This window comes from Alosa pseudoharengus, unplaced genomic scaffold (assembly GCF_046254945.1).
Source record: "Alosa pseudoharengus isolate Yale_2024_CS ecotype anadromous, Long Island Sound unplaced genomic scaffold, YU_APseudo_1.1 YU_APseudo_1.1_scf_21, whole genome shotgun sequence".
Classification (NCBI taxonomy): domain Eukaryota; kingdom Metazoa; phylum Chordata; class Actinopteri; order Clupeiformes; family Clupeidae; genus Alosa; species Alosa pseudoharengus.
Window position 1 is genome coordinate 1,549,667 of NW_027468674.1, and position 10,613 is coordinate 1,560,279.

The following is a 10,613-nucleotide window of genomic DNA, read 5'->3' on the forward strand; positions in this document are numbered from 1 at the left end:
GCCTAGCCCTGTCTGCTACAATAACCTGCATGTCAGAGGTAGCCTAGCCCTGTCTGCTACAATAACATGTCAGGTAGCATAGGCCTGTCTGCTACAATAACCGGTGTCCTCTGTGGTAGACACGGCCTTGTGACTGCAACTAGGCTACGTGACGCCTGACGGTGCGCTGAGGCAATGATAATGATCTCGTCAGCTAGTTTTACTTCATAAATTAAACGGAACTTAAAGAAAGAAACACCGGGGACATGACCTCGGTGGTAGATATGGCTATGCTCGCAGTTTATAAATGGTGGGTAGTGGGACATGACCTCGGTGGTAGATATGGCTATGCTCGCAGTTTATAAATGGTGGGTAGTGGGACATGACCTCGGTGGTAGATATGGCTATGCTCGCAGTTTATAAATGGTGGGTAGTGGGACATGACCTCGGTGGTAGATATGGCTATGCTCGCAGTTTATAAATGGTGGGTAGTGGGACATGACCTCGGTGGTAGATATGGCTATGCTTGCAGTTTATAAATGGTGGGTAGTGGGACATGACCTCGGTGGTAGATATGGCTATGCTCGCAGTTTATAAATGGTGGGTAGTGGGAACCGGATAACTCTGAAGTCTCCTCTAGCCCTGTCTTTGTTGCCTTTAAGATTTCCTTTAAAAAAAGTTTCTTATATCAAAAAGGAGACATCAATTATCAACAAATGACAAGGCAGCTGGAACCTGCCACTCTCCCCCCACCCCTCTCGTGCACGCTCAAGATGCGTTTCCAATTAAATTGAGTAGCGTAATGTTGAAATTAGATCTGCTGCATAGCATGGAGATTGATGAGAGGACCCATATCATCCTTGCATGTGACATGCTGTTGCTGCATTCTGACACTAGAGGACCCAAATATATCATCATTTCATGCTGTTGCTGCATTTGGACACTGTAAACGTTGGGAAGAGTGATGCTGTTGCTGCATTTGGACAGTGTAAACGTTTGGAAGAGTGATGCTGTTGCTGCATTTAGACATTGTAAACGTTGGGAAGAGTGATGCTGTTGCTGCATTTGGACACTGTAAACGTTGGGAAGAGTGATGCTGTTGCTGCATGTGGACACTGTAAACGTTGGGAAGAGTGATGCTGTTGCTGCATTTGGACACTGTAAACGTTGGGAAGAGTGAAAAGCAGTTTGAAGCGCGTGGTGGTAGCGGCGGCACTGAGTAACGTAATGAAATGTTGAAGTGTTGAAATCGTTTTGCCTGTCTTTGCTGGTGTAGCTGGTGTGACCATCTGAGGAAGCTGGTCATGCTGGTGTGACTCTACTCCTGGTTGACTGAGACTTCATTTCTCAAAAATCTCTAGACAAAATTCGGTCCCTACAGTATTGTAGGTTCTCTGTAGGTATTTTAGGTTCTCTGTAGGTTCTGTGTAGGTATTTTAGGTTCTCTGTAGGTGTTTTAGGTTCTCTGTAGGTATTGTAGGTTCTCTGTAAGGTGTAGGTATTTTAGGTTCTCTGTAGGTATTGTAGGTTCTCTGTAGGTGTTGTATATAGCTGGTTCAGGTGTAGGTATTTTAGGTTCTCTATAGGTATTTTAGATTCTCTGTAGGTTCTCTGTAGGTGTTTTAGGTTCTCTGTAGGTATTTTAGGTTCTCTGTAGGTATTTGCATCCTTCAAACCTGCTCACCTGACTCCTAATCTGCTCAATGGCTTCCCCATGTGGTAAATTGTCCCCAATGCAACCTTACAGTCTTTGTTTCCCCTAGATTCCGAGCCTGAGCCACAGACCTTTCTGATTGGCTCGCAGGCCTCTCTGGACAGTGATGATGATTTGGACAGTGGAGCATATGTCAACGTATAGGTAGATACACACACACACACTTTGTCATTTCACAACATGTTACTTTTATATAGTGCTTTACAGTGAAGGGAGAACCATCACTCCAACCATTCCGGTGTGTGACACAGAACACTCACCACACACAGAATGCTAATGTAGCTAGCAATAAGAATGACCACACACACAGAACACTCACCACACACACACAGAACACTCACCACACACACAGAATGCTAATGTAGCTAGCAATAAGAATGACCACACACACAGATCACTCACCACACACACAGAATGCTAATGTAGCTAGCAATAAGAATGACCACACACACAGATCACTCACCACACACACAGAACACTCACCACACACAGAATGCTAATGTAGCTAGCAATAAGAATGACCACACACACAGAACTCACACACAGAATGCTAATGTAGCTAGCAATAAGAATGACCACACACACAGAACACTCACCACACACACAGAACACTCACACACAGAATGCTAATGTAGCTAGCAATAAGAATGACCACACACACAGAACACTCACCACACACACAGAACACTCACACACAGAATGCTAATGTAGCTAGCAATAAGAATGACCACACACACAGAACACTCACCACACACAGAATGCTAATGTAGCTAGCAATAAGAATGACCACACACACAGAACACTCACCACACACACAGAACACTCACACACAGAATGCTAATGTAGCTAGCAATAAGAATGACCACACACACAGAACACTCACCACACACACAGAACACTCACCACACAGAATGCTAATGTAGCTAGCAATAAGAATGACCACACACACAGAACACTCACCACACACACAGAACACACACACACAGAATGCTAATGTAGCTAGCAATAAGAATGACCACACACACAGAACACTCACACACAGAATGCTAATGTAGCTAGCAATAAGAATGACCACACACACACACAGAACACTCACCACACACACACACAGAATGCTAATGTAGCTAGCAATAAGAATGACCACACACACAGAATGCTAATGTAGCTAGCAATAAGAATGACCACACACACAGAATGCTAATGTAGCTAGCAATAAGAATGACCACACACACAGAACACTCACCACACACACACACAGAATGCTAATGTAGCTAGCAATAAGAATGACCACACACACAGAACACTCACACACAGAATGCTAATGTAGCTAGCAATAAGAATGACCACACACACAGAATGCTAATGTAGCTAGCAATAAGAATGACCACACACACAGAACACTCACCACACACACACACAGAATGCTAATGTAGCTAGCAATAAGAATGACCACACACAGAGAACACTCACACACAGAATGCTAATGTAGCTAGCAATAAGAATGACCACACACACAGAATGCTAATGTAGCTAGCAATAAGAATGACCACACACACAGAACACTCACCACACACACAGAACACTCACCACACAGAATGCTAATGTAGCTAGCAATAAGAATGACCACACACACAGAACACTCACCACACACACAGAACACACACACACAGAATGCTAATGTAGCTAGCAATAAGAATGACCACACACACAGAACACTCACACACAGAATGCTAATGTAGCTAGCAATAAGAATGACCACACACACACACAGAACACTCACCACACACACACACAGAATGCTAATGTAGCTAGCAATAAGAATGACCACACACACAGAATGCTAATGTAGCTAGCAATAAGAATGACCACACACACAGAATGCTAATGTAGCTAGCAATAAGAATGACCACACACACAGAACACTCACCACACACACACACAGAATGCTAATGTAGCTAGCAATAAGAATGACCACACACACAGAACACTCACACACAGAATGCTAATGTAGCTAGCAATAAGAATGACCACACACACAGAATGCTAATGTAGCTAGCAATAAGAATGACCACACACACAGAACACTCACCACACACACACACAGAATGCTAATGTAGCTAGCAATAAGAATGACCACACACACAGAACACTCACACACAGAATGCTAATGTAGCTAGCAATAAGAATGACCACACACACAGAATGCTAATGTAGCTAGCAATAAGAATGACCACACACACAGAACACTCACCACACACACACACAGAATGCTAATGTAGCTAGCAATAAGAATGACCACACACACAGAACACTCACCACACACACAGAACACTCACCACACACACACACACAGAATGCTAATGTAGCTAGCAATAAGAATGACCACACACACAGAACACTCACCACACACACAGAACACTCACCACACACACACACACAGAATGCTAATGTAGCTAGCAATAAGAATGACCACACACACAGAACACTCACCACACACACAGAACACTCACCACACACACACACAGAATGCTAATGTAGCTAGCAATAAGAATGACTAGCCTACTGCCCCTTGTGGCTCCAGATAAACAGCATATGAAGGCCAGTGTAAATCATCCCGTAGAGATGTACACACACACATATCTGTAAGTATGATGAAGCTGGAATATGAAGGCAAGTGTAAATCATCCCGTAGAGATGTACACACACACATATCTGTAAGTATGATGAAGCTGGAATATGAAGGCAAGTGTAAATCATCCCATAGAGATGTACACACACACATATCTGTAAGTATGATGAAGCTGGAATATGAAGGCAAGTGTAAATCATCCCGTAGAGATGTACACACACACATATCTGTAAGTATGATGAAGCTGGAATATGAAGGCCAGTGTAAATCATCCCGTAGAGATGTACACACACACATATCTGTAAGTATGATGAAGCTGGAATATGAAGGCAAGTGTAAATCATCCCGTAGAGATGTACACACCAGGGTTTCCGTTGTCCGGTAATTACCGGACATTGGCCGGAAAAAAAATGAAATGTCCGACAAAATTAAATCTCTCCGGTCAAATTGTCCGATTGAAATTGGCTAATAATCCCGTCCCCTAACGCAATCTGAATTTGAGAATAAGCCTTAATATGTAGGCCTAAGCCTATATTATACATCCTCTGACTATGTTTTTAAATGAACAGGCTCTACCGTTTGAAAGTTATTAAACAACACGCATAACCTATGCTGCATTTCAAATAGGAAGCGCACGCTTAAAACGTCCATGTTAAACAACGAACAAATGAGAGGCGGTTCAAACATGGCCAGGCCCAGGCAGACTAGCCTTAAACGTTTTTTCAGAGGCCAGACACGATGGATGATGATAAATTGGTAACGTCTGAAGCCTCAGATGTCCGGTCAACTCCACCACCACCAGATAAAAAGCAGAAGTGTCGGGCGTATCTGTCGGAATCAGTGACATTGGAAGTGGAGTTGCGGGGGGTGCGGCCACTCCAAGACACTGTCATTCTCCGTGTACATTGGACATGCAAAGTGTTCTTTACCCAAAGCATACAGTAGGTTTATGCGTTCTCTGTCTATGATCTGCAGGGTTAGGGCCTCCTCGACGAGGCGATTACTGGTCCGCGGATAATTTCTGGCACAATTAAACGATATCATTGAACTGCGGCCGAAAGAAATAGGAAACATTTCTTAATTTATTGTTATCAAATAAAGAGGCATAGCATTAGGGGGTAGTGGTGTGAGCGCTCATTCTTGTGCCCATCTGTGCAAGTTAAACAGTCACCACTGAGATAACGTGGGTAGCAGCAACAAACAACGTAGCCTTTTTAAAACAACGAACGAAGCGGACTCTTGTCCATGAAAAGATACTGGCTAGATCTTGTTAGGCATGTTTAAGTTAGGCTAATGAACATGTTGCATTCTATACAGATTATGTAATTATTTAAGCTACATAGCCTGTCTCCAGTTTTCCTCAGTTTGACTAATTAAGAAGGGATAATAGGATATTTGACCGGCATATCATCAAAATGTCCGGAAAACGAAACCTCTGCCGGTCACTTTGACCGGCACCATTTTTTTCTAGCGGAAACTCTGGTACACACACACATATCTGTAAGTATGATGAAGCTGGAATATGAAGGCAAGTGTAAATCATCCCGTAGAGATGTACACACACACATATCTGACTTTCTCCAACTTTTGCACATCTCCATACAACTTTTTATTTATTATTTTTGATTTCTCCTCCATCTATCTACTCATGGCCCACTATCCAGCCGTGGCCCACTGGTTAGCACTCTGGACTTGTAACCGGAGGGTTGCCGGTTCGAGCCCCGACCAGTGGGCCGCGGCTAAAGTGCCCTTGAGCAAGGCACCTAACCCCTCACTGCTCCCTGAGCGCCGCCGTTGAAGCAGGCAGCTCACTGCGCCGGGATTAGTGTGTGCTTCACCTCACTGTGTGCTGTTTGTGTTTCACTAATTCACGGATTGGGATAAATGCAGAGACCAAATTTCCCTCACGGAATCAAAAGAGTATATATACATACATACATGTCCTTGATTGCCTAGCCTTTCTGCCCCCCCCAACCCTGTCATTATTATTATTATCTAAAAGCAAAAACAGTGTGACAACACATTCCCCTTCTCCTCCAATATTATTATAGGGCTGTCAAACGATTAAAAATATATATTTTGAAATGAATTGATCTCGATTAACCGCAATTAAAAAGTTCCTAAAGACTAAAGCTTCTTAAATGGCATATTAAATACAACATAAATCACAAAATTAATGAGTAACCACAAAGGTAAAAGTAAAACACTTTTATATTATTTAAATGACAATAATGACACAGTAATTGTGTTTTAAAGCATTAATTTCTTAAGAAATACTACACATTTGATGCTGTTTAACTCATTTGTAAATGGTGCACTGTCACTTTAAGCCCATTGTGGCCACATTCTCATAATGATCTTTTTTTTTACCAGCTCCATTGAAATATAGCCTATAGCTAGTCCACAAGCTCTAATATTGTTTGTACCACATGTATTGCACAACATTAACAATGATAAGCATGATATTAAGTTGGTATAAACAGCTTTCCTTTGGAGATAAAAGCATGTAAATGACATGATGCTAGCTAGACATTTTCTGTTTGCAATTAAAAGTGAATGATGAGCCTGAGCCAGTCACCTAGCTAGCTGAGTGGAATGTGTTTCAATCGGCATAATATGTGCTTCATGTAAACAAATTATTGAAGACTTCAAGACTCACCAGTTCTATTACACAAAGGCAAAGACAATTCTTCATATCTTTGTCCATTTTTCAAATCACAGTGAGTGCAGCCTACATGTCAAAGTGTCCTGGCTCTCACAGTTTATAACTGGTCAGTAGTGGAAACCGGATAAATCCGCAATCTCCACTAACCTCGTCTTTGTTGCCTTCCTTTTATAAGTTTCTTATATTAAAAAGGAGATATCAATTATCATCAACAACGACAAGCCAGCTGGAGCCTGCCAATCGTTTTCTCTCCCTCTCGTGTGCGCTCAGACGCGCTCTCAATTAAATGGAGTAGCACACGTTCAAGTTGGATCTTAATGGAGAGGACCTGAAAAGTATCATCTTTATGTAACTGTTGCTGGTGCATTTTGACATTGTAAACGTTATCTAACAAGAGTGAAAAGCAGTTTGCAGTAAAGCTACTATTTATTGGCTAAATGTTGGTTCCTCTTCATCTTCAGCTAACTCCACAGACAGTAAAATAAACTCAGGCTTGCGGTTTTACGTTTTGCGGCTTCCGTTACGTGACATCAGCCCCCCACAAAGGTAAACACTATTGCGTTAATATTTTGTAACGCATTATGTATTTCAAAATTAATCGCCGAGACCGAGACAAGACCAAGTCCAAATACTAGCGAGTCCGAGACACCATAGAAAAACGGTCTCGAGTCCAAGACCGGACTCGAGTACTACAGCCCTGCTTACAGCACACTGCCCCCACCTACCCACACACACACAGTCACTGCTCCACTCCCCTCCCGCCCACACACACATCTTCACTGTCATCACTCACATACATCATACATACAGTACTCTGCTTGCAATAGTAAGTCCCTTCACCATACTTGCAGTACACTGCCCCCCCCCCCTACATACACAGCACATTATTTCATAACACACATCCCCAACATACTTACAGCACACTGCCCCCCCCCCCCCACCCCAATACACAGCACATTGTCTCTTGAGGAAGCCTCTCCAACACACATATTGCACACTGCCCTCTCCCCACATACACAGCACACTATCACATCTCCCTTGTCATCCCCCCAACACACACACCAAGACCCCTGGCAGTTGGGTTAGCCCCTTGAGCCCTGGATCTGCCCAAGGTTTCTTCCTTAGTAAGGGAGTTTTTCCTTGCCCCTGTTGCTCTTGGGTGCTCCTTGTTGGTGCCCAATCCCAATCCTCCCCCACCTTTCTTATGCAGCCCTTGCCACTTAATCTACTAAACCCCTCTTCTACTGCACAAATAGGTTGACACCAGACATAATTTCACTGCATTTCTTACATCCAGTAACTATATGCATGTGACCATAGACATAATATACATAGACGCTGCATCGACCGCTGCTACCTACTAGCGCTGACGAGATTTGGAGCCGCCATCTTGGACCGGTCATCCACTCCACTCAGTGTAATCTGTTTGGCCGGTGCAATGAGCTGTCAGCACACTTAATTAATCATATCTCACTGAATACCGAACAGATTTTCACGCGGTTTTTTTTGCAGCAAAGGTCATACATGTAGCTATGATACAGGCCACATTGTTCGAAAATACAAAATACAACCAATAGTACGGTAATGTTAAATCTTACTTGTGAAAAGTTAATCCCCCGAGTATGGTCCGCCGATTTGAGAAGGAACATGCTGCACAGTGCTGTCATCTTGTGTTTTCTGCTGCAACGCAACGAGGAGTATGACCGGTCCAAGATGGCGGCCGCATTTCTTGTTTCCAGCAGCTGCATGTGACAATAAACTTCCTTGTATCCTTGTATACTGAGACAGCTGCTGCCCTGGTGGCATCCATGTTCTTCCCCAAGACAAACGGGAACGCTATAAGTGCTACAAGATATTAAATTACGTCACATTCGTGCGTAAGAGCAACTCGGGCGGGGGTTGTATGATGTATCTGGATTACAGCATCATATCATGCATAATGCCTTAGCTACATGCTAATCCAAAGTAACATCATGCATAACGCCTTAGCTACATGCTAATCCAAAGTAACATCATGCCTTAGCTACATGCTAATCCAAAGTAACATCATGCATAGCGCCTTATTTTAGCTACATGCTAATCCAAAGTAACATCATGCATAACGCCTTAGCTACATGCTAATCCAAAGTAACATCATGCATAACACCTTAGCTTAGCTACATGCTAATCCAAAGTAACATCATGCATAACGGCAGGTTTGGCAGACTACCGCTACTCCACCATACCCTTCATCTTTTTGATGTTTCTACATCTCTCTCTCTCGATCCCTCCATTTCTCACTGTTTCTCCTCCATCTCTCTCTATCCCCCCATCTCTATCTCTACCTCCATATCTCTTCCATCTGTTGTTCCATCTCTCAGATTGGTCAGCGGATCACTGTGCTGCACTGAGACACAAGCTCCGGTTCCCGCTGACGCCGACGACCTCATCCTCACCCCATCAAAGCCCCATCCAGGCCGGTTCTGTGTTCCAAAGGCCAGTTCTGTGTTCCACAGCCAGTGCTCTAAGGCCTGTCTCGTTTCTGTGAATCTTCTGCTGACGACTCCTGAGAATGTTTTCTGTTTGACTTCTAGCCTTCATATTTAATTGGCTATTTTTTTCTAGTTTTGATATTAATATTTGAGTCAAGCTTTTGTTAACTGTAACTAAGAAGGGTAGATGTTTACCTTCCCCTCAAATGTGTAAAAACCTGATTATTAAAGAAAGGGTGAATCCTAAACCATCTGACGAGTGTAAAAACATGATCAAAATAACAAAAACAAGGTCATGAAATAAAGAGTGGATCCTCCTAAACCATCTGACTGCATGCCTCTCTCTGTTAGCATTGCGCTAGCTGCAGTATAAACACATGGCTCTGTCTGTTAGCATTGCGCTAGCTGAGCTGTGTTTTAGGAATGTGAGTTAGTTCCTGCCAAATATTTGCTTTTTAAAGGCCTGCACAGACTAATTATGTAACCAACAGGGGCGTAGCACAAGATCCTGGGCCCCCATGTTCCTCAACCCCACAGATCTGGGGAAGGATTCCAGAACACTTCTGCAGCATTGAGTGCCCAAGAGCACGATAGCCTCCATCATTCTGATTACAGAACACTTCTGCAGCATTGAAAGTGCCCAAGAGCACGATAGCCTCCATCATTCTGATTCCAGAACACTTCTGCAGCATTGAAAGTGCCCAAGAGCACGATAGCCTCCATCATTCTGATTCCAGAACACTTCTGCAGCATTGAAAGTGCCCAAGAGCACGATAGCCTCCATCATTCTGATGGAAACGTTTGGAACAACCAACAGACTTCCTAGATCTGGCCGCTCGGCCTAACTGAGTAATCCGGGACAAAGGGCCTTGGTCAGACAGGTAACCAATAGTGATGGGCAAATGAAGCTTTGGTGAACCACTGAACCACAGCAGTGTGAACCAGCGACACTAGTTGAGAAGCAAAAAGATGGCCGCCACACATGCATTTTTCCACATAAAAGTCCTTAAAGGACAAGTTCAGCATTTTACACTTAAAGTCCTGTTTTCAGATAGTGTATGATTAAATAGAACGTTTAAGATTGAAATTTGGACACATGCTGCTGTCCTGAGAATTTTCGGTTTCTGTGGTAGCGCCCCCCCTCCTCCACAACGC

At 43.3% G+C, this 10,613-nt stretch overlaps 1 protein-coding gene across 3 annotated transcripts in view; it reads left to right on the forward strand.

Moving 5' to 3' along the window:
- LOC143137436 (uncharacterized) overlaps nt 1-9,711 on the forward strand; it is a 59,201-nt gene extending 49,490 nt beyond the window's left edge. For all 3 annotated transcript variants that reach the window (XM_076297631.1, XM_076297630.1, XM_076297629.1), the window contains 2 exons: nt 1,743-1,837; nt 9,348-9,711. In XM_076297631.1, the coding sequence (XP_076153746.1) occupies nt 1,743-1,837 (95 nt within the window). In that variant the 3' untranslated portion in view covers nt 9,348-9,711. The remainder of the gene's footprint in view (nt 1-1,742; nt 1,838-9,347) is intronic.
- Nucleotides 9,712-10,613: the final 902 nt, after the last annotated feature.